At 40.5% G+C, this 25,272-nt stretch overlaps 2 protein-coding genes and 1 long non-coding RNA gene across 4 annotated transcripts in view; 1 reads left to right on the top strand and 2 right to left on the bottom strand.

Annotated features, from left to right (window-relative positions):
* The window catches only part of tbx5a (T-box transcription factor 5a), a 30,710-nt gene extending 28,052 nt beyond the window's left edge, over positions 1-2,658 (bottom strand). Inside the window, exon 1 of the mRNA XM_049604374.1 lies at positions 2,640-2,658. The gene's annotated coding sequence lies outside the window, so the exon portion shown is untranslated. The remainder of the gene's footprint in view (positions 1-2,639) is intronic.
* A 13,038-nt stretch (positions 2,659-15,696) lies between these two features.
* On the bottom strand, positions 15,697-24,732 carry tbx3a (T-box transcription factor 3a). Of its 2 annotated transcripts, none has more exons than XM_049604371.1 (7): positions 23,588-24,732; positions 22,175-22,457; positions 21,541-21,687; positions 20,538-20,614; positions 19,823-19,980; positions 18,655-19,298; positions 15,697-17,575 (listed from the first exon to the last, which is right to left on the bottom strand). In XM_049604371.1, exons 1-7 carry the CDS (start codon positions 23,977-23,979, stop codon positions 17,129-17,131), a joined length of 2,148 nt encoding a protein of 715 aa, XP_049460328.1. In that variant the 5' UTR covers positions 23,980-24,732; the 3' UTR covers positions 15,697-17,128. The 2 variants fall into 2 exon arrangements, with proteins under 2 accessions (XP_049460328.1, XP_049460329.1); XM_049604372.1 differs by having other exon boundaries at positions 22,190-22,457.
* LOC125906014 (uncharacterized) overlaps positions 24,602-25,272 on the top strand; it is a 52,879-nt gene continuing 52,208 nt past the window's right edge. The window contains exon 1 of the long non-coding RNA XR_007451731.1: positions 24,602-24,656. This is a non-coding gene — a long non-coding RNA (uncharacterized LOC125906014). The remainder of the gene's footprint in view (positions 24,657-25,272) is intronic.

Below are 25,272 nucleotides of genomic sequence, written 5' to 3'. Positions count from 1 at the left end.
TAAATCTACAAACTTGTTGATTTCTGTCATCATTTTCAGCTGTAACTGTAACTCTTAAAGAAATAAAGTTAAACACAGTGGTCCAACCTACCTGACGTGTCTGCTGTGCTTATTTTATTTACTTTATTGCTCTACTGGGGTTTTTAATATCTAATCTACTGACACAGAAGCCAAACAATGTCCTGCTGTAGACAGGGGCTGCAGCAAAACATATTTTAGCTAGCTAAAATAGATAAGTAAATAAATAAATAAATAATAAAAGTCAAAATTTGTGTAAGTGTACACTATATTTTAATATTTGCTCCACTTTACCTTACACACTAATCAGTCGATGCTATGGTAGACCAGTAACGCAGTGTTTGGCTTAGTAAAATGACTGTTTTTGTCAGTGAGTCTGGTGGCTTTAATATAAGGGCTTCAATTCTCTGTCAGAAAAGGCAAGGTACAGCAGAATAAATATTCTAAACATAGCGTACACTTTTTTTTTTTTCCCCCTCTTCGGTGGGCCTTTATTAGGTGGATAAGAACTAACTAATTGAGGCAGCGTCTGCCCAGCGACGTTCACTTTAAATGACGCAGGGGATTTCTATCTGGAAGTTGTCATAAACAAACATTATGATTCAGTCTGTAGACTGCTTCACTGGGACTGCATCGCTCGGCAACAGCTTGGGTCCATGTTTACTTCCTGTTAGCTGATGTCACTGCAAAAACATTTACAATTTTTATTTTTCAAGTTCAAAAACAGAGTTGTGACATCACAATTTCACAGAAGTCCTGACAGCTTGTTTAAAGGCACAGTGCCTGAATATGGACTGTGTGCATTTCTTTTTACAATATGGGACCTTTAAAACAGAAAAAAAATATGATAATTATATTTGTAAGTGTTGAGTAATAGATTGATTTCAGGCTGTTCATACTGATACATGGTTTCTAGGTGTTTTTGCACTCTAGGTCTCTGGGTAGTTGAGTGTATGCTGCAGTACTGCTGATTGTATTACAGACTAGTGCTGCATCTTTTTATTGTACAGCTATTTAATTACCTGTTTTATGCATACGCCTTTATATATGTATGCTCATTTATGTAACATTATTTTCTCCTCTGTTTAATTAACATAGTCACCAATCATTTTTTTCAATGAACCCCAGGAATATTAGCTGTTGTGCTAGTAACATATAATGGCAATCCAAATAAGTAAATAAAAACAAAATAAAAACACAAAAACCCTCAATGGCCCTTAGCTACATAAAGTCTGGGTTACAAAACAGTGGTGTCAGTGAGCACAAAGGCAGATCCTGTGATGTGGCTGTAGGTGTAACTAATCTCAAACTTGGCTGGAACTGTAATATTTTGCATTAATCCATACCATGTTATCGAACAGGACACTACTTTGTTGGATGGTATATGAATATAATAGAAAGAATATCCTCCAGAGCACAAACATGTGTACAGAGACACTAACACTGACTCCAGCACAGACAGACACGGACAGCCAGCCAGCCACCTACCAAGATGAGGTAATGAGAATGGGAATCATGTGGTGTGGTCTGCTCCAGCCATGGCCACATTCACAGACCCCGGGGGCCTGCGGGCCATCATGTCTCACTTCAGTGAGGTCAAAGCTCCTTCAACTCTGACATGTTCACATGCACGAATTATGACCCTGTCAAATCTAGAAATTATGAATAAGGCATATCCTACCTCATATGAGTCTTTCATATATGTCCTGTGCAGTTACTTTCAGGTTCATAAAAGAGATGAAACACACTGTCGATAAAAAACAAGTTTTGCTGAACTGAAAACTAAAACTGAGACACAGGAACTGTCCATGTGTCTTTAGGCTTCAAAAACTGGTTGGAGAATCATGCCAAATCTGGCCCTACATAAGGCATTGCTGTCTTACATTAAGAGAAAATGATGTATTAGTAATGTATAAGACTGTACAAGCTGTTATTCACTGGAAATGTAGAAGTAAACATTAACCTTTCAAAGACAGGGGAAAAAAGCATCACACAGAGGTAAATCAATTAAGAGTAGCAAGACACAAGTGGAAGGCATTTATATTCAGAAACCAGGTAAACAGACCAGATTGAGAATTGCACACAGTGATGTAAAGAGCACGTGTCACCTGACAGGAAAAATGTCCGACTTGTTTTTGAGAACAATATCAAGATTCTGAAACATGCAGAAAATGCAGCAGTGAGAAAGGATATGATGACAGATTTACAATGAATAGGAGACAAGAATGAAAAGAAGTGTGATACGAGTGTGAAGGTCATGGGCAGGGCACAGCACTGACGGGGAATATCACCACAAGATGGCAGTAATGCAACGATAAGGATGCCAGCTGCTGTAAAGCCTCAAAGAAGAAGAAGAGGGAGCCTGAATTCAAATGTAGTACACAAGATGGAAACCCACAGCTTCCCAAAATAACCTACTTCTCTGAATAAATCCAGGGAATACCCCATGTCTTCTAAACCGAGTAAGCTGACAAACACACTTATTTCATAGCCGGCACTTGGGCCTCTTAACAGCAAAATTTATGAGATTTTGTTTGTAAAACATAACAAATATTTTCTTATTCATGTCTCAAATTTAAACTTTAGCATCTATATTATGTCAGATTAAATGAGTCTCTTACCTGCTGCACATGATTACCTCCATTTTCACACTAGGAACTGTCAAACCGCGCTGAAACAATTTTACTTCCTTTTAAAGGTGTTCCTGTAGGAAGGTGCCAAGTGTGAGACAGGTAGAGGGGTGTTGTGAATTTAACATAAGAAAACAGTGGTTTTTGAGCATTTTTTTGTAAGTGTAACCAGTTTGACCTCTTAACCAAAGTTTATTTACTGTTAAATCATGATATTTATGTTTTTTTTAGCAACATAACAAACGTCTGTGATTTAATTGATTCATTAAGTGATGTTTCCTGTAGTGGGAGGAGCTATGCGTTATAAAAGCAGGTGTTTGAAGCCTTTTTCCGATGATTGGATCATTCGGAGCTGAGAGAGACAAACTGGAGTTGTTGTCACGTGCAGTGGGCACAAACTTGAAAGTGTATAGTGGAGTGCCAAGTTGTCTTTTTGAGTGACTTTTGTTTCCACAAGCTCTTCTGTAGGAGTTATGAGGCTCCAACTGAACTGCTAAAACAGTCAGGCTCAATGTTTGACTGTAGGGCAGCATTAGGACCTTTGGTGTCTTCACTTTCTGACCAGCCAGGCACTGCTGCAGGTAAGGTGTTAGAAAATATCATAGTTTGAACGAAGACAACAGAATAAGTATTTACAATAAGCTAACTGCCAGTTCATTTTAAACTGTAGTATTTTAAACCAAATGGGTTTAAAATGTGTTTATTTGTTGAGGCTTCAACTGTTGAGAAGAGGCATCTGCTGCTCAAAAGAAGCTGTGTGAAGTGTGATGACAGAGTTGCATTGTGCACAGTCATTGGACCAATGATGTTATGTAAATTTAACTGCTTTTGCACACACACACTGACTGTGAAAAGAATGCAGTAGTGACCGAGACATATTGTTTCTGGCTTGCAGTTTAAGTCGGCCTCCCATGGGGAAGAGGCAGGAAACACTGTTGCACTACAAGAAAAGGATTTGGATATTGGACCATCATAAAGGTAAGATATTGAAATCAGAAAGTATGGAGGGACTATTTTCTTTAGATAAAAGCTAATTCAGCTTTGACAGTGAAGACCTTTGAATACATGACTGATGTTGGGCCAAGATGGGTAATGTGTGTACAGAGATAATGGCTATTGCTTACCACTTTGCGGAGAGTTCTCTCAGTATGTTTAAAGGTTCTATATATGAGATTATGAACATTAATATAACAGCAGACAGCTATTTGCTATTTAAAAAAATAGTGGAGTAATTGCATCCTGAGCAGAGAATGAAGTCATGCTCCCTCTGTTCATTGTTTTGGTAGCCAGGCAGGCCACACATGCATGTTAGTGCATATGAGTCCCTCCCTTCATGTAGCACTGGCTAGTGAAACCCCACTGCTCTGCACTGATACTGCGTTTCCTCTAACACCGTCCCGACCCACAGTTGCGGGACAGCATTGTTGCGGAGGCGTGATGTTCACCCTCTTGTCCCCCCTATGTTAACACCCTTAGTTCTGTCAGCACTTTCACTGTTGTTAGCACTGCTAGCACTGCTAGCGGCCGCCATTTCAGCTCAGCCCACTCCGTTTTTGCTTGTGATGTCAGAGGTGAGAGTCGTGCTAAGACTCTGAATGTTGCACGTAGCACCTTTAACATGGAAGCCAAATTGATTCTCTTTTTTTTATTAATGCAAAAAGACACTGCTCTGTTTAGCAAATCTGCATCATCTATAATAGGAAATATAATACAGGAAATGATGTGCTTTTTTGGGAGCAGTTGGTTTAACTTTGACATGATGAGTATTGTGTTATGATAATGTGTGACACAGGCAGCACAACAGAGATGATTGCTCTACCAGCTACAGACTGCAACATATACTGAGTAGTATCGCTTACTGGTGCCAGAGACAGGATGCTGGCCTTACCTGAACTCCTGATGGTCTGACTTGACTGATGCTGTGTTGCTCTCCATTAGCTGGATGGGTAGCCGGGCCTGGTGTCCCGTGGTGTGTCCAGTTGTGCACTTAAGCCTCAGTTTGGTGTTGCTTTCATTTTGTTAGCATGTAAACACGCACAGAGACAACACAAACAAACTAAAAAAAACTTAATGGATGAGGGCAATTATTTATTGTCCATCAGTCTCCATTAAAGCAGTTACTTGTTGTACCTGCAGCACACCTTTCTTGCATATATGTTTTCTCCCTCCTCCCCTCAACATTTGCCCCGAACAGGCTCGTAACAGCTGTTGCATTTTGCTTCAGCTGTGCCAACTGTCTGTACATTTCTTGCATGAACTGTCATTACCTGACACACTATTAGCAGACAATATTTTGCCATTGACTGCATGAGCAGGCAGTAGTAGTGTGTTTTATTTATTTCAATAGTTGTGTTGTGTTTTTTTTGCCTTTTTTTGTTTTTTTGACTTGTTTATTTTGTTTTATTTTTAGTTCGTGTGTGCTTTTATTGTTTGTTTGTTTTTTTTGGTAAGGTTTAGGCTGGTTGTTTTCTTGTTTGTGTTATATGCGTGTTGTGTTCTTGGTGGTTTTGTTTGTTGTTGTTGCTGGTTGTTTTGTCCTTATCTTGTTTTGTTGTTTCTTTGGTTCCTCAATGTGTTTTGTCAACAACAAAACAAAACCAAACGTTGCACAGCTAGAGTAGTTCTGGTAGCGATACCAGGATCCAGTAGTTTTACACTCGGGTAGTGTACACACACAAAAAAAAACCAAACAAACAAAAAAAAAAAGAAATTAACAAAACAGAAAATTCTTAACAAAACTATTTAATAACAAAAACAAATCACAGAAAAAACACTGATTTAGCATAACACTCTTATATCATTGTCAAACTCATGTGACATTTCGTAAGGCAATTTATCAAATTTTGTGCGGCTCCCTCAGCAGCCAAAAAACGCCTTTATGCAACCGTTTGAACATATGCAGTGCTACTCATTTAGACCTGTAAAAAGACCTTGGTGTATACAAGGAGTTTGGAAGTTTTCCTTTAAGTGTTGGAGCGTAACAGGTTAACCGAGTACACAACAGGCCAACCGAAAATTAAATGATAATCTGCTGACTGGAAAACATAAGTATATGTTCCACAGTACTGTATGTTCCTCTGTCTTAATTATGATTGGATGTTTACAATTTAATTCAGACTGCTAGAGGGTGTAGGACTGTCTGTGCTTGTTTTTTTTGTTTTTTTTTCAGTGTGCCTGTTATTGGCAGTTGTTCTGCTTTTTGTTGTGATCATATTGTTCCATCATCTTTTCCTGGATTTGTAATGTTCTGCATTTTTGGAGCAATTGTCTGCAATTAGTTTGTTCTTTTTTTGCAACATTCCTTCCAGCGGTCCAGCTCCTGCAGTATGGGTTCTGATATGCCGAGAATCAAGTTGTATAAATCAAGAAATATTTCCCTGTGATGTACGTTTCTGAGATGAGCCCTGCAGCCACCTCTTGGTAACTCGGTGTTCAGAGTGTGAGGCAATGGTGGTTTACACTTCATCTCTTAATGTCACGGGATCAGACTGGTGGTTCTTAAACTTGCACAAGGCGGTCAAGGAAGCTAATAAATCTTAGATATGCCATAGCTGATTTTTTTTTTTTTTCCATTTACAGCCAGTGGCCTTGTTAGCAAACAGTTGCTTATTTACACATCCAGCAGACGCAGAGAAACATTGTCATTCATTTGTAGCTGTTTTTGTAGCTATCTGGTGAATTTAAGTCTAATATTCACTCTCCTTTAAGCATCAACACCCAATAATATTTGGCTTTTGTCTTTAGAGGGGAAGGGTACAACTGACATTAATTCCCAGTCACAGCTGTTTATCAGCTCCAGCTCCAATGTGCAGTGATGGTTATGTGACACGCTAATTTTTGCCCCTTTCCCATCGTGACAGTTGGTAACTTCTGTGACTCATTTCAGCCACAAATTCTGCCCTTCTCAGTCCAAGCAGCACTCGAACATCGGTCTGAATTTGTCAGCGACGAGTTTGAAAGAGACTGAATAAGTAACGGCTATAAACTCGGGACCATTTTGCAATATTCCAGCTGTGGTACTTCGAGCTGCAACCTGAAACGAATGTGGGCCAAGGGTGTAAAGTGGACGGGCACTGGCCCCTTCCTTGCTGCCTCCCCCCCACTTCCAGGCCCCATGCTTAGACTACAGCCATCTTCGAAATTAACTACACTCCCGTTAAGTTTTGTGACTGCATCTTGCACAGTTGTAATGCTAAAGCAGTGACAAAATCTGTCCACTGACAGACATATTGACACCTGGAAAAGTACCCAAAATGGCTTCTGTGGTGGTTACTGCTGTAATAGGTGTTTCCATGACCACACTTTTCCATGATGAAATGTACACAGACTCGCAAAACCTGCACGTACATGCTAATTTGGGTGGAAAAGGGGTATTACCTCTGGTTTAGTCTCTGATAGCTTCTGAGGGAAATTTTATCAATATGAGCGACCTCTTTTACATATTTGCAGTTATGAGACCATTGTTAAAATATTGACTACTAGCTGTTTTAAACTGTTATTAATCTAGGCAACTTAAGTTCTGCTGGCTAGATTTTGGTATGATGTGGTATTAATTTACAAAGAGAGTGACTGCTGTCACACAGCCCACTATAGTCCACTTAAAGGAAGTGCTTGTCTGCGGGCGGATTGCTGTATCGCCCATTAGATAGTCATCGTGTGTTAATGTATTTGTATGTGTTGCAATTTGTGCATTTCCGCATTATACTTTGAATAAAAACACATGACTTGAATCCACTAGCATGCTGGTGCGTGCATCTGTCTGTGTTTGTGGTGAGCCTTCCTTCTAATCTGCCAGCCAGTGGTTGTGTATGAAGTGCTGCTGATGGCGGAGACTATTAGGCCTGTGAAGGGAGAGTTGGCTGTCTTCTCCTATTCCCCACAGCTCATTTAAACTTCCAGCTGATGGTTGAGATTAAACGCCGTCTCTTAGGAGGGATTCTGCGGCTAGACTTGGGCTGCTATTTAAGAAACTTGAACGAGTGAAAAGCATGTAAAGAACCCATTTAGTATAAGACAACAGAGAAGCAGTGGGTTTGCATGTGCAAACAATGTATCATGCCTCACACGATATACCACACATGTGGCCTGCTTTCCCTACACATCTGGTTATCTTTTAGGGTTCGCGAATGTCAGGTACATACTATATTGTTGAAAAGGTTGTATTGACATTTATCAGGACAACTTGGTGTCCTTGATATTATTCCTATACCGCTGTAATTCTTGCCCGTCATTTTATTGGAAGAAAGCTGGAAAGACCCTTTTTATATGTTATCTGGCTTGTCTGGTAGTTTGTGCTTTGACTTTAATAGCTTCAGTGTTTGTTGTGCATGCTTTCTGTTAATGGAGAAAAGACATTAAACTCCATGCCAGCGAGGGCTGGGTGCCCTCAGACTGACACAACAACTAGAGAGGAAAGAAAAATGACTTGCTCACAATTGACTGGCACCTTCTAAGAGGGTCTGGCGGCAGCCTGATGTGAGAAGCTGGGAGAGACCTGCAATGGAGGTGCTCTGTCCTGAAGGTCTGGGGTATTACAGAACAGGCCCACTGGGCCCAGGCCAGAGGCCCAAGGGCTCAGAAGGCCCCTAAAGAAGAGCTGCTGCGTGACGACGCTGCTATTAACGTTGCATTTCTTGTCAAAGGGCTTAGTCATCATGTCAATAACAGAGCCTCGAAAGTCCTTTTAAAAAAAAGAGGAAAAACTTAAGGAATAGCTGAAGGACTCACTTTGAAGATGTCATTAGAAGAAAGAGTGTTTCTGTACCGTCATTTTAGCTATAGGGCTTTAAATAGGCTGAGTTCTCTGTGCAATATGGGCCTTTCAGCTCTGCAAGGAGAAACAGGCGTGTTGTTATACCTGCCCTGGGGGTAGGGGGGCCTTTTACACGTCTGGGGCCAATTGTGTCATAATCATGTCTGGTAATGACACCCCATGATAAAGATAAGAAAATTAAATCCACCGCCAACCAAACCCAAGTTGCCGTTGTATGTATTTTTTCACCATATTTTCTTTTTTGAATGTATTCACTGTTAAATTTACTTACTGATTTATGTTATCCTCTGTATATTTTGTTACACTCGGGTTTGCTTTTTCTGTAGTTATGTCCCGTTACACTAATTACAGAAAAAAAATATTTATGAAACTGGTGTTTTCATCACTTATTAAGATTTTTTCCATATCAAAATCTACACCTATCAAAAATTACAGTAGTGAAAAGAGAGCGTCTTGGAGTTTAGAAAGCTCTCCCAATTGCATGATGCATAAAACCTCCCACATATGAACGAAATGTTGTGCTCTGTGTGGCTATGATTTTGTTCAGATTTTACTAATGCATTATGTTTTAAAATTAAGCTTGAATTTCTCCTGTGTGTCTCTCTTACTGTATACATATCTACACATATATGAAAAACTTCACAGCATAACACAAATACAAGATATGACCATAGTTAATATTCATTATATCGATCCACTGGTGGACATTAAAGACAAGTCGTCTGTATTTACTTTCAAGCTTTTGCTGTATTTTCCTATATATTTGGCACTATGAGGCAGTACTTCTTGAATAGTGTTTATCGTCTTGCATCGAGGACTGATGGCTAATTATTCCAGTGAAGTGAATCAGCCAGAGAGCTGCACACTAAGTGCCATCGTGAACGTTTTACAGCCGAAGACATTTAGCCGAAGTGGATCTGAGGAACTCTATCAATAAATAATGTTCCAGTTTTGAGTAGAAATGACGTGATGTGGCACAACTGCTGGTGTCATCTAAGACACAAAAATGTCACCCATTACATTTTGTAATATGATGTGAACAGCAGATGCAACAACAGATTCTTGCGCTATCATGTCCTTGAGCAAGCCATAACACACCTCGACAGCTCCAGGGTTAGGCTTCATGTCTGAGTAGCATTAGAGCTGACAGCAACAGAAATGGAGAGTTTCACTGACTGACAGGTAGGCATGTCGGTGAGCTGCAGACGCTTCAGAACAATGTAACTTTATCCTCGGAAGTGATATTTTGAGCTGTACCTTCTCACAACACCAAAGTCTGCTTTGCTCCTCCTGGGCTGTAAAACAAACAGTCACACAGGAGGAAATCATGCTTTCATTCCACAACGTCTTTGAAGCCCTTAAACTTCATTATCACCTTTCTGTTTGATGTTTTAGTCCTGACACACAGGCTTCTCTCTTTTTCTTCCGGCGACACCTTACATAACATAGGTACTGAACATCCTGTATAAGCCTCATGTCATTTTCCACTGCTTCATGTTTTGGGCATACCACAAGTATTCATGTAGTTATAAATGATGATTACATGCACATTAAACTTTGTATAGAAAGTTTAGAAATTAAAGGTCCAGGGATTAAAGAACATAAATCGGCAGAAAGTGAATTTAATACAATACGTTGTTTTCAATACTCTAAAATCACCTGAAAATAAGAATCATGTCTTCGTTACCTTAGAATGAGCCGTTTATATCCAGGTAGGGAGCAAGTCCTTGTCCAGTGTGTTTGCCATGTTGTAGCACCATGTTCAGAGAAGGCAAACCCAACACTGGCTCTAGATAGGACCATCTGCCTTTTTGGGTTGACCGCTGTGGCTAGCCGCCCCTCCATGATGAGCCATTTGGCACCTGAAAAACACAGATTTTTTTAATATCATTATTTAAAGATTGTCAGGACAGTACTTAAGCATGAAGGGGGATGACATGTAGCAAAGGGCCACAGACTGGAATTGAACCTGTAGCCGCTACGGCAAGGACATTGCCTATGAGCATGGGATGCCTGTTCTACCCACTGAGCTGGACGCCCTGACAACCACAGATTTTTAATGTCAAACTACTTTATGTATTGTTTTTACTGGTTTACATCACTAGATCTGATTGTATTGGAGAGGAAGAGACCTCTTCAGATAATGTGGCCGATAAAATCCGGTAAAATCCTCCTGAACAATGAACACTAGAGGAATCCTAACTGGAAGTTCCCACTTGTGACACAGAAGTTTCAACTTGCAGTCCGCAATCCTCACTGCTAAATGCCTCTAAATCCCACACACTGCTCCTGTAAGTGAACTCACATCCCAGAGACTCTGCAACAATTACAGTCACAATAATTGTCAGAATATTTGCAACAATAGGGCTAACAGAACTTTAAATTCTACTAACTAAACTAAAAACATTTTATTTACATTTTCATGATATGTAAATTGATTTGTATATTTTCCACACATATTAGCATTACAATAAAATCTTTACTGCTAAATATAGAATATCTTGAGTTTGGCATGTATGCACACATTAGTCATGAGTAAGTCTAATCCAGTCATTTTATTTCATTATTTGTTTTTGTTTTTTTTTAATAACATCAACCCCTAAATGTTTCAGTTACTCATCAGAACACTGTCAGTGGTGATGTGTCGCAACACAGCTGCATATCTTCTGAACTTTAACCTCCCATCTCCTTTGTAAAGTGATCCTAGCTTTTAAAAATGGTAGTTAAAATAGGGGAAAAGAAGACAAACTAAGCCCTAATACATAGCCTACACTACTATTTTCTGTAGTAATGCACTTTAAACACTAGAGTGCGCTGTCAGATCATGTAAGGTAGAGTGGCTATGGCAGTGACAGTAACTCATAACTTTGAACCAACCAAAAGACAAAGCAGGCTGAAAAATAAAATGCAGTGATGATGAGTAAGTATAAAGGAATCCTGTGTCCTTCATCCTCGTACTCTTTTGGTCATTATCATCTGCAAGACTTTTGTTCATAATCGTACTGCAGGAAAACTTACATTGTTTCCTTTTACCCCTTGAGCATTGCATTTGCACAGACTTTGGACAGTTTTCCAAAGCCGCCTCTAATCAGAACTTTTCCAGAGAGATATGAGTATTTACACAAAGATGGCTAATGGAGACAGAACATAGCAATAACTTAAGTTATTCAGTTAGACAATTGTGTATAAAAGTTAATTAAATGGTTGTAAGATGCAGTAATTTTATTTATTTCATTTCAATGCTGTAAATCGTCTGCTGCATGCTGCAGTAACACGGTGGTGTTTTTTGCAAATCCACAAAGGGCTTTGTAAAAAAAAAAAAAAAAAAAAATTCGTATATGGACTACTGAGTATCCCTCAGTGCACTCTGTGCTGGCTGTTTATACAACACCACTTTAATCATCTCAAAAAATGCTCAGTGGGACTAATAAAAAGATTATGTGGAATGAGATCAGATAACTGCACATAAATGCAATCACATTAATTTTTCCAAGATTCACATAAGTGTGCATTCATTATTTACAATCATGAGCATATGCACAAGTGTTTTTCGTGTTTTTCGTGTTTTTCGTGTGTGTGTGTGTGTGTGTGTGTGTGTGTGTGTGTGTGTGTGTGTATAAAGTATAAATAATCTGCCAGCAATATCATAAACATGCCTTTCCTGCTGGCCAACTTTAGGATTGTGTTGAGAACAATACATTGTTAACAGACTGCTGGTGCTTTTGAAAGGGGGCCGACACACCTACAGAGTGTCATTCATGAAATAAAAGCTTTAATACTCTAATTATCCAACAATGGAAAGATTTAAAAGCTAAGCCGACAATGTTCTCAACAAAGCACTCTGACACTGTTTATGACACATCACTTACTATTCAACTGCTGTTTGTATGTGTAAAGACAACCTAATGGAATGCACCTAAATTCAGATTACCATCTTTCTGTATACAGTGTGTGTACAGATATAAACCTTTACGATACAAATTCATAGTACTGACTATTACACACTGTTACAGTTGCATGTGGCTGATGAAAGTCCCTGTAAATAGAGAACCTCGAGACGTTTCTGTCATTTCAAGGGAAAGTTAGACGTTTGTCTTGAAGTAGTTTAATATCTGGAAGTGTGTTTTCATCTCCAGTGATTGGAGAATCTTAATATTTTAAACCTCAGGGACTGGAACGACAACCACACAAGACATGTTCCTAATTTGCTCTCTGTAAAACCCGAGAGAGGAAAAAGATATCAGACTGGTCAGCTTAGAATCGTGCCAATCAACATGCTTATCCACAGACTTAAAAAAATATGTTTAACCCAGCTTAAAAAGCAAAGAGCAACAAACATCTCCCATTGGCACACACAGACACACCTACCACCTACTGTAACTTGTGATTCACTCAGCCGCATCTCAAATCAGAGGTCATGTTGAAACACATTCTTGGAATGCAACTTGATGACACAAAAACATCTACAATATATAAAGGAGATGCGAATTTACCACAATGCATACTTCAACCTCACTCAGACATCGCATTTGTAAGTGAGATAATGTTATCTATAATGGCTCGTTGGTGATGGATACTTCTACTTTCGCAAGACTCATGCAGGCTGCTTTCTCCTGACGTACTGTAACTGTCATCAAGGCAGAGATGAGAGATAATAACTAAATGAGGGTTATTGAGTACGGTTGGGTGAATTCAGTTTGCTCCATGTTTAAAAAACAGTTGAGCATTGTTGAAATTTGAAGTTTTAAACAGTTGTTTATAATTTGGAGTGTATTTTCTGAGATTAAAAAAAATAAAGGGGCATAGATGTTGTGGGTTTTGCCATTTTTAAGCTGCTCGGTAAAACTTTATTTGGGACAGTCCATGAATAGATAGTTTAGACTGTAATATTTCAGCAGCTTATTATTAGCGGAGATTAAATAATTCAACTGTTTTGCTTTGTGGTTAGATATTAATCTGTGGATTATATGTTATAATTCATTAGAATTCAACTACATATTCGTAGAATAATTTAGTTGAACTTGAACTATCTGCAGATATGCTGCATAGGTTGAGTGAATAGTTCAACTAAATTATTCTGTTAATATGAATGTTTCTGGATTGTCACATATACTCTAGTATATGTAATAGTTGAATTATTTAATTTCAACTAATAAGATGCTGAAATGTTAGAAACACTTTATAGATAAAGTGTTACCAGCTGCACATTGCCCATTTTTCTTTTTTAAACATGTATTTAATTGCATTTATTTTACCATATATTTAAATATATTCATATAACAGTTACCTATTTTTACAAGGGACGCTGAATCTTTTTGGAAAATCAGTTAGACTGCATGTGGACCAGTTATTTAGGGTGATGGATCTAATGTAATTTATTAACACACAACTTCTGAATTCTAATAAACCTATATGATAATAAATAAAATAAATAATATTTAATATTAAGATAATGTAATAATCCGTTTAAACAAGTCCAAATCCAACCAATTTCTGTCCGGTCAGGACACCGTGGAATTTAAAAGAGAAACGGGGACAGTAAAACTTTTTTCCGGTCAGTCATAACCCACTGCCGCTAGATGGCGCAGCTGCCTCGTGACACACACGTGAGTGAGAGCAACCTGTTAGACAGTCCGATCAATCTAACATTAAAAATCGAGCCTCGTGAGTAAAGGCCCTCGCAGGAGACACTTCCCTCCATCACCAGGCAGGCAAACTTGCCTTAATGGAGGCGTTGAGGCGGGATTTTTTAAAAGTTTAATATTTAATTTACATCACTACAGGCTGGCTGGACGGGAACAGGGTCAAAACGGTGCATCAGTAAATAATCAACAAGATAACTCGCATGCAAACAAGCAGAGGCCATAAACACTGAAGGTGCGCAGATGAAAATATGTACAGATCCATAGGTGTACGCTTCTCTTAGTGGGCTTTATTATAAGGTAATTATTAGCCCATATGTAGACTTGTTGGGGCAGTTTCCATAACTAAAAGGCAGTGAATACACGTTTGGCACACTCTACATTTTCTGAATCAATTTCTTCTTCTGTCTTTTTTTTTCCAAATATTATTTTAGGGTCTTATGTCATATCCTCTTGTAGTAATATCTGCGTTCCACTCTCTGGTAACCAGCTTTTACGCACAAGGATGTTGAGCAGCAAACGCTCTTTTTTTTATTTAAATATGTTTGCTGCTTTGAGCCTAAAGTTGTAGCCTATGGAAAACATTAATCACATATTGATTATGTTTTAGTAGCTATTAAGTACCGCACATTAAAAGAATTTACGGTAGCTGTCTGACCAGCAGAGACAGTCTTTATCAGTGACTCCTCAGTGAAATCTCACCCAGGTTGTGTCCTTTGGTTTGTTGTGCTGTGCACTTAAATAAACCAGCGCTGTAGCCGCTTGGGGGCGTCGTGTCTCGGTCTGATTACAGACGCATTGTCGCCTTCCGTGCAATAAAATGGAAGATATGCTCGTCGAGGGCGCCAGGTGAGCAATAAGACAGACCAATTGAGACAGCTTGTGTCATGTTTACACCTATTCTCCAGCGCCAGGCTCGCTACACATTAACCAGACAATATACAAATAAAGATATGGTGTTGATAAACTTCTGACTCGAGGTGCAATAGAGGAGGGTAATCAAGGGATTTCATAGTCTTTGTAGGCTTCACGCAACACTTCTTCAGCAGGAGATGCAGACTTGTCAGATTCATTTGGGTCCGCGTGCTGTCACTGTGCAGCAAAACTTGGAAAGATATACTGCTGCTTGCGTGAACGGAGGGGGCTATCACTTTTTGGTGACCTCAAATTACTATTTGGTCAGTGTGATAAGCGCATGTCACCAAACAACTCTCGTCAGATTATATACAGGCCAGATTACTACTTGTATGTGATTTATTTTTAAGAAATAAATTCCAAATGAAATTCATTTTTTCATTTCCATTATCATGATAAAAACTGTCGCTGTTAATGCTCCTTTACACTGACGCGAGACTCCAGTGTAAAGACGCTAAATTATAGTGCACGGCCCCTCGTCCAGGTAGGAATCCCAGGTATGATCCGTGAAGCTGAGATTGTCTTTGAACGCAGCGTGGGCAGATATCTCCACGAGTCTACAGAAGTGGAGTAAAACTTTCCTAAAACATTTTTTACAAGATGTCAGGATGTCTCGTACAAAGCCAGCCTTCAATAAACTCATTTAAATGCGTAAAGGTGACAGTTCCCGCACTTCTCCTCCACAATGCGTAAAAGCGAGGGACACACACTAATAAAATGGCATTTCAATATTTTATTGAAACTTTCAAGAACACGATGTCGATGTTGTAAACTAGACAAAACTCCAATACATAACCCATTGACAATTTAAGAAACACAAAAGAAACCTTCATATTTTCGATTATGCGGCACTTGTACGATCAGTTTCGCAAAGTATTTTAATAACAGAAAAAAATAGTCCACTTTTGTCACACTTCAACGACACTTCTTTTGCTCTTCTCAAAAGAATATGTATATTTTTTTTTTTTATATTTTTTTTATTCCAAGCCATTGGTGCAGTGCGTTGTCGCTTTTTCATTCGTTTTTAAACAGTAGCACTTCACACACAGGGACAACAAATGAAAATACAATGGCACATGATTGTGAATAACTAGCTCAGTGGATATTTGGGGAGGAATTAAGTCCATATTTTTAAGAGGGGTATAAATGCAGATGGCAACAAAAGGATAATAGCCCACAAACTATCTTTACACAGGTATATCGACAATAAATTAAGAACAGATCCCTAGAAACAAACTACTCCGTTGTATTTACACGCAATAACAATATGAAATAATTACATAAATATTTTATATATCCCTATGTACACCTTTTAATCAATACTACCTTTCATTCTTTTTGTTTTAATATTTAAATGTCTGCTTCCCTTTGCCTGTGTGATATTTGGGCTATATTCCGCATGCTTGGGCCCGCAGCACCAGTCATGTCATTAGGCCTGTTCTGATTTCAAAAAGGCATGAAGAAAAACAAATTTGTCTTAAAAATTGTTCACCTAATTAAAAAGAAACTTAAGCAAAGGGAATGTTGTTAATTATATTCCAAACTAAATATTTTTTTATGCTTTTTGTTTAAATTTTTAGTGTTAAAATAACATTCGTTAGGGTTTTTTTAGGGGGGCATGCAACATTTGGCCAATCGATCAATTATTAGTGTACAACAAAATACAGCAGTCTTTATAAGGTAGGTTAAACGGTAGTGAATTCAAATAAGTCAAATCAATTCAGAGTGCATATTAAAACACATTTTCTCCTCGTGTACAATAAAGTTAGGAGACAGGACACAGCAGCAACTTCTCCTAAATCTGTAAGTCACACCCATGCCAACTTTTTCAGTTTCAATACTTGTATGGTATTCAAATGACAGGATAAAAAGTGTTGTTTAATTTAACAAAAAAGGAAAAAATAAAAGAAAAATATACATATCAGATGTGTATTAACCAAAGTGCATTTCAGAAACTAAAACGTCCAACTTTTTTATTTGTCTTTTTTTTATTTTTAAAACCTGCATGTTATCTACGAGAGCGTCCTCCTACTGTTAATGTCTTCATCACCGTCAACACTTTTCACTTTTCATGACAACAACGAAACGAGAAGCAGGTGGTGTGTGTGTATAAAAAAAAAAAAAAGAAAAAAAAAAAAAAAAAGAAATCCCTAGGGGGACCCGCTCCGTGGCCTGTCCTGATTTGAGTCCAGTCCGCTGACCAGGCGCTGGATGCTCTGCAGCTCATTGGCGGCGTCCTTCTCCGTGCAAGTTTTTGGGGACATGGAAACCGAGCCGGAGGATATGGTGGACGAGTGACTGGTCACCTCCGATGTGGAATCCAGGGTGACACCAGACACGGGGCTGGCTGGGACAATGCCGTCTCCTTTCAGCTCGGCCCCGCTGCCGGCCATGGAGGGCATGGTGGTGGTGAGCAGCGTGCTTTCCGGTACCGTCATGGGGAGGGAGTAAGGGCTGTACCTGAGTCGGGGGCGCACTGCGTTCAGGAAAGGGTGCCGGTGCACCGCCGAGGAGGCAGCAGAGGAGGCTGCCGCGGCTGCTGCCATGTACGTGTACGGATAGGGGAACAAACTGCCAAACGGAGACATGGCAAGGCCCTGTGGAGAAATGGAGAAACTGAGTGTGAGCCACGAGGCTGATGTTATAGACAGTTCATACACTTCTGTGTACTATAATAGCAAAAAAATGTGCCAAAGCAAATAAAGAGAAGGAAGAAAATCAAGGGGAAATGTATGATGATAAACTCTTTCACCAGACTGCTGCATGTTTTGGATTAAACTCGTGGAACAGAGCGTGGAAATAGTGATTTAAAGTGACCAGCTTCGGGCAGTTCTTGTGGTGTACTGTCACTCTCCTCCAAGATTTCTTTCATACATGCTCATGTTGGTACTGTAATGGATTGTTACACTGCTGATGACGCTGTTTGGCACTTAGCTTATAGACAACAAACCTTGGAAACGCACAGTGAGTGTGTCGTGCCTTCAGTGCTTCCATTCACACAGGTTATCACAAATCTAGTCCTAACAAAAATATTGTGCAGCAGCTTCACCACCCAGCATGTAAACAGCTTTGGTGCCCATTCAAAAAAAAAAATTGTAATGCAAATAAAAAATCCTGATGTCTGATGCTGCAATCAAGCGAGAGAAGCTGCAGCTAACACTGACAATAAATGGAAAAAGACAACTTTGTTGTCTATTAAAGCGTAATGTCTCTCTGAGGCATTTTAATACACGCCATTGTAGCTCCAAAACAGACTTAATGAGCTGAAATCAAAAAGATTGCCCAACACCTCCAGCTGTGGCAGTGTGTGTCTTTCAAATCTGTTTTCTTAATGAATGATAGTTGATACCTATAGAAGAGCGCCAAGAGAAAGAGAAGGGTGAGAAAACGCGGCATACTCAGTAAAATTGTAATTGCTCAACTAAAAATTGAGTATTAGCCAACTTGGCAGTAAAGCAAAATAAATACTCGCACACACTCCCTTTCTCACAGTTATGCTTAAAAACACACACCTGAACACGATAGCAAGATCATTAACGACATTTCAATATCTGACATATTAAATCTGGCATGGGCCTCTAAGGCCTGCAGCCTGTTATACATTACACCCCAACATGTGCTTCCCTCACTCGAGGCTGACAGTATAGGCCTATAGGCCCGAGAAAACAGGTTTTACCTGTGATGCCAAGACATGTTGCTGCAGATGAAATGGCAAGCCTGGCGCTCCCGTCAAGCTTTGCGAAGGCGATGCCATGCTAGTCGTGTCCATGGTGCTCACCCCTCCCGTGGACACAGCTGCCAATAGTGGCCCCATGCCCGCGGCCATGTTTGAGAATGCACCTCCCATGTTGAACTGGCTGGGGTGCAAGAGAAACGGGTGCGCGCTCCCAAGGTGATTGAAAAACTGTTGTCCTGTTAGGCCCGTTGGAAATCCGAAATTATGCAAGTGACCGTGGGCTGTGTGCGGGCTGTCAGTCTGAACAGTCAAAGGCATGAAACTGTCTTTGCTTATCGACCTGCACTCGTCCGATTTGGGCTGGTCCAGGCTCGGGCTCTTGAGGTCTTCTCCAGAGCGGGTGGTGCTGGAGATGACGGTGATGGGGCTCTGTCGCGAGTCTGCCTGACTTTTCTCAGTCCTGGCTCCGCTGTCGCGCGTCCTGCTGGCAGAGTCAGTGTTACTAAAGGGATGTCCCTTAGCTGGGCTCCCATCGTGATCCTTCCCATCCTTCGTGGTTGTTGAAATCTTGCTGGAGTCCGGACCATCTTTGATGTGTCCATCTTTGCTCTCATCGTCGCTGTCCTCATCGCTGTCACAGAAATCTGCCAGAGGAGGAGGAGGAGTAGAATATCAGTTGCCTTTCTGCACATCGGTGAATCATGAAAACAATAGCTCACATTATCAGCCATATGGCAGCCGGCTCACACATGTGGAATAAAAAAAGAGCTAAAGGACATATATTTGCACTGCAGGTTGCGCATTGGTGACCAATATGATCTATAGTGTTAATTTCCCAATTTTCCAATAATATTTGGATGCGTGCTTAGGCCATTGGTTTATATTTTTCATTTATTTACTTATTTAAATTTTGCAGATCAACCAGTTCCCTTTTGGAGTAGACTTATTGTTGCACCAATGAGTAAACATGTTTCCATGATGGTTTACTGTTCACCTGAATAAGCCGGTCAGTACAGAGGACTGTGTGCACGCGCTGCTGAACATCCCTAATGTAAACTCTTCTTCAACACATTACCTCGTAAAAATTCTTGCCACAATAGACATTTTACGACTTTACACACGACTTGCGATCGGGGCCGTGACTGACTTGTGGGGTCTGTCAGCTTACCTTTCAGGTGTGGGGGGCCCGCGGTAGACACGGCAGGGGACGAGGCCTGGCCGAAGCACTTAAAGGGAGCCTGCTCTCCAGAGGAGTCGTCTGACGCGCCGTTCTCCTTTTTCTGCTGCTCCTCGTATGAACGCATGGATTGCAGGGCCAGCTGTTTCCTGTGCACAAGTACCCAGGTTATTACAGGCGGTGATCACAGCTCTCAGGTCAGAAACAATATCAGCGGCGCGATGAGTGGTGTTGGAAGCTCATTCAGACTGAAATAATAAAGCTCCTGAGTATAGGTCTGACTCACCTTCGCCGCAGGTGAGGATACGAAATCTATTACAGTGTCACTGCTTTAGTAGGCCTGCTTATTTATCAATCCTGTCATGGCACAAAGCTCCGTCTCAGTGTGAGCACAATGCAATTTTACGCATTAATCAATTTAGGATAAATGTATAAGGTGAATATGAATTACAAAGTGAAGATGGCAATGGAGACAGCTGCATTCCTGCTCCAGTTTCTGTTGCCACCAGCGTTACAAGAATTATAGTGAACCCCATATAGCCTATTAAGCTATTTGGTTAGAAACTGTGAAGAGCCACACTCCCTGCGGGTTAATGAGGGAGCTTTGACGTGGGCTTAATCCACCGAGATCACTGTCTGCCTCCGTGCATAAATGTAAAGACATCTGAGGTGTTTTTTGCAATGCACGTCCCCTCCCTTGTCTTACCTCTTTTCCCGTCTGCCATTGCCCGTGTCACGGAATCCTTTGGCAAATGGATTATGGTCGATTTTCAGTTGGGTTATCTGAAATGATTAAAATCGTGCGTAAATATTAGCGACTGAAATTTCCCTTCCAATGCTATGTTGTTCTTATATAATGCATCTTTTATCGTTGCAAGTAAAGCCCAAAGCTGGGGCTAATTTCAAATTTCTGCAAGTTCACAAAACATTGAGACTATTTGTTTTTACAGATAAAAGCACATAAATACGCGGGTACAAACGCGCGCACAAAGAGCAGGAGTCCTTACATTGGCACGTTTTTCCCATCAGAGTGAAACATGCTGCTTTTTTGTGTAAACTTTTGCAAAACTTTACTCCCACTCCACTTCCGGCAGTGTTACCACTGCACATGGGAGGCGGGGGAGGGTGCCATGGTTTCCCAACAATATCAAAGAGTCGAGGGGATGATTTTCATTATTTTTATGTCTCACAGAGAATAAAATGTTACCACGCAGCACAGTCTGACACAACCCAAAAAATGCCCCCCCCTTTCTTTCTTTTTCTCCATTCAACCGCACAGTGTTGCCCCTCTTCTTTTTCCTCATTTCTCAACCCCCAACCCTTTTTAGTTTCACACACACACACACACACACACACACACACACACACACACACACACAGAGTCTGGGTCCATGCCAAATCCTTTCCACGTGATTAAATAAAAGGAAGACAACCTGTATATAACATTCCTCAGAATTATTACTTTCCTACCACAGGCTGGTGAATGTGACACTTACTCGCAACATCACCCCCCCAACTACGATCCTGCACTCTCACAGGCTCCAACAAATATGACGTCTTTCATATTTTATGACAACAAAATGGTGCAGAGCATGAAAAACGCCGAGGAGAGCGCGTCTGACAGGGCCATGGGACACACACAAGCTGCATTTGAGTAAAATATTCAGAGTATATCACCTTTTAAGCCTGTGAGCAATTATTGTGCTTACCTTGTCATTCTGATAAGCAGTCACGGCAATGAAATCCGTTTCAGGAAAAACGTAAGTCCTGAAGGTACTGTACGGGAGTTTGAGAATATCGTTGGCCCTCACAATGTGAAACCGAGGCTGATATTTGTGCATCGAGTTAAGTATGGTCTGCAACACACAAGCACCAAAACATTACGATGGGAGTTACATTAGCATCAGAATATATCCTCACATTACATCACTTTTTTTTTTAAAATAACTTGAAATCAGAAGTCACATCATCTTGTATCAGTCTTGTAAAAAAAAAAAAAATACTGTGCTTTAAAAATTGCAAATAATTTAAAAACATAATAGGAATGATTTATGGTGCAATATTAAATACATTAAATAAAGCTGGTTATAGATACAGGGATGTCCACATACAGACTTATTTTTACCCTGCTTAATAATTATTATAATTCAACAAAATAAGATCATCTCAACATAATGCAATTTTTTAAAATTTCTTTAAAATGTTTTTGTGTTTTTAAAATGATGTGCCATCTTACTCAGGCTGTTCTCCACAGAACACAATAAAACAAAATTAAATTCCAAATAAAATCATCAACATTTCTCTACTAAAATGGTAAGTTGATAAATAGGAAAATTGACATACATTAGTAGAACTTACAAATCCATGCTTGTCGGAGATGTTATTCGTCAGCTTGAGTTTGTGAAAATTGACGACTTTTGACATCCACTGTTCACCAGTAGCCGGACTGTCCGGGTGAATGTACATCCTCTTTGGCATTTCGGGGTCGGCCTTCCCCGCCACCATCCAGCGGGAGTTATGAAATTTATACCTGCAGTCGTCGGCTGCAACAATATCCATCAAGAGAATATATTTGGCCTTTTTGTCCAGACCAGTGCACCTCACTTTGAACGGGGGGAACATCCGCCTGTGACAGAGGGAAACAGATGATAAGCACTCGTGTGGTGGCAAATAAAAATATGCTTAAAATATTCAAAAAATATTTGGATTTTTTTTTTTTTACATAGACATAAATACATGCTTTTCATTTTATTTTCATCAGTTTGATAAGTTATATTATGTTGCCTATCGCCTGTTTGTAATTTATCAGCTACAGATAAAGAGCCAAAATACAGTCCCACGAAGAAGAAGCTGAGTACAAAAATAAATATATTCTTCTTCTACTGTATCCCTGATAAGACAACACGTCAACGCTGTTTGAATGGTGTCTTGATTTTTAATGCCTCGGAAGGCCTACACACACTCACACGTACACACACACACACACACACACACACACACACACACACACACACACACACACACACGATACAGCAGCCATCTTTGTATACTGTCACTGAGAGTGTGGAGCTCTGACTACAATATCCGTCATCACAAAGTTGACATTTCATTGGAATATTACCTCCATGTAAAGTTTTGTCATTAAAATTAACAACAGGATCATAAGCCAAATGTCTGTATGGGGAAATGCGTAGCTATAGACCCGTGAACGCTACTCTAACTGGGGGATTAACATTAACAATACAGCAGCTATAAGCCCTTTTTATTAATATTATTTTTAATAGCTAATATCACAACTTATTTCTCATCATTAAAGACCTGTTAATAGACGTGTGCAGTTTACCAGAGACCTCAGTTTGCACACACATACACTCGCAGCTTTGTCTCAGTTCATCTATCAGGCTAGAAATATATATCTGTATATTCATTTGGGGTCATGTTTTTATTTTGTAGTGGCAACATATTGTCGTGTGATAAATGCCACATTTGCATGACAATTGTGAGACATCTATGCTGCAGTCTAAGTTGAATTAATACCCATTAGACTAATAGAAGACGTTGCATTAAAAATGCAGAGGAGCTGTAAAGATATGGCTAAGTATAAATATCTATATGTATATTTCATCATAAGTTGTCAGTGAACACAACAGGCGTCTGCATGTGAGATGATAATATTACATTTTGGGGATGAACACACACACACACACACACACACACACACACACACACACACACACAGACAAAAATTAGTTTCACCTTCCGGATTTGGTGATCACCATCTCGGTGCCTCTCTTGTGGAAGAGTTCCCAAAGCTCCTTGGCTTCCAGGTGAACTTTAGGGTCGTCTTCAACCTCCTCTTCAGGCTCCAGAGTCTTGAGAGGCCTGAGGTGGGCGGCAGCAGCCTGGTGCCCCAGCGAAGAGAAGTGGAGGCCGGTCTCCGCGGCTCCCATCAGCTGGTCCATGATCGGCTTTCCCAGGGCGCCCGGCAGAGAGAGGGAGCCGCTGGGAGGGAGCGCCAGAGCCGGGAAGAAAGGAGGCTGGTGACCCAGCATTGCACTCATGGCAAATTCCGGACCCCGGTGAGGTATAAACGGATGATATGCCATACTTGATCCCTGTATGACTGGGTCTCTCATCAGGAAGTTCATCCAAGTGCAGGCAACAACTATAGACGACTGGTTGGATGTGAAACAGTATTTGTGCCAGCAGTGTAGCCTGCGTAACAAGAGGAGCAAATCGAGGCAAAATAGAAAACGGGAAAAGAAAAAAGGATCAGAAGTTGGAAAGCTTTGGAAATTCCTCCTTCAGCTCTGTAGAAATAAGCATCCACTTAATTTTCACGAGTTGCCGGGGAGTCTCTTCAGTCGTCTGCTGCGTTGTGATCAAAAGTCTGGAAAGAGAAATGTAAAAATGTTCTCCATTATTCTTCAAAAGTGCTGCGAGACCGTTTTTCTTCAGAGCTTGACGCGCATCGGACACCCTTCTGTGTCTCGCTGGCTTGCGGACATTAGCCGAATTAAACCAACTTGGGTGAGTCACTTAATTGACTGCAGTGCATTCTTTCTCCTCTGCTGCTGTTTACAATATCGGCATTCCTGTTAAAATGCGTTCCTTCTTATTGGCTTCAGTCCTGCAGCGAGGGCGACGTGTTGAAATATTTCGATAGCGCCGAATAATCCCCCTGCCTTTACTTGCTCCGGACATGCACCCTCACACGCACACACACACTTTATTCCTCCTCTCTCTTTCACGCACACACACATTTCAGAGAAAGACGTGTGCAGAGAAAGGAGTCCGCTGACGGCCAGAGAGAGAGAGAGAGGTGGTAAGGTCCCAGCTCCGTGATTTTCCTAGCGCCTCTGTGGCCCATAGGGCTTCATACTGTATGGATGTGTTGCATGTTACGAGTAGCAGCGCTCCGTTTGATTGGCTCTTTGACGCTTTCGGACCAATTGTGTGGCTGCGTAGGCGTGGTTTTAACAGGTCGGGTGGAGGGGACAGACTTCAGACTTATAAAAAGGTGTTTGGAAACTCAAAAGGGCTTTGCCGTGAAACACCACCCTGCCTCAGTCAGTGTTGTGTGAATATGTCAACATCGTTATAGAAGTTGCGCTGTCGGTCGGTCTGTGAGACCCAGCGAAGGGGAGAGAGCAGACAAGCCAAGCCGGGAAACCGGCTCGCTTTGTCGGCGAGATGTTGTGATCTGCTCGGGCTGTTGACTTCCTCCTCTGTCCCACAGCGCAGCAGTAGTTTTACGCATTGATTATTACGAGCACTGTTTTATATATCCACAAATACATTTATTCTATCATTTAACAGTGTTCATGTCGCGGTGTTGTGAGTTTCCAGAGATTTAACAGCGCCGAAAAAAAGCCGAGTAGCCAACATTTCCTGTAACATCCTCTTTTGAAATCAGGAAAATATGAGCGGTGACGGGATGA

This window comes from Epinephelus fuscoguttatus, linkage group LG18, assembly GCF_011397635.1.
Source record: "Epinephelus fuscoguttatus linkage group LG18, E.fuscoguttatus.final_Chr_v1".
Lineage (NCBI taxonomy): Eukaryota > Metazoa > Chordata > Actinopteri > Perciformes > Serranidae > Epinephelus > Epinephelus fuscoguttatus.
The sequence above is the reverse complement of the archived record's forward strand: the minus strand, read 5'-3'. Positions and strand labels throughout refer to the sequence as shown.

Coding starts and splice junctions, on each gene's coding strand:
- tbx3a (XM_049604371.1), bottom strand. CDS start 23,979: ATGAACTTCCTGATGAGAGACCCAGTCATACAGGGATCAAGTATGGCA. Junction 21,688..22,174: donor GATTTGTAAGTTCTACTAAT/GTATGTCAATTT, acceptor TGTGTGTTGCAG/ACCATACTTAACTCGATGCA. Junction 19,981..20,537: donor AATGGCAGACGGGAAAAGAG/GTAAGACAAGGG, acceptor ACTTGTGCACAG/GAAACAGCTGGCCCTGCAAT.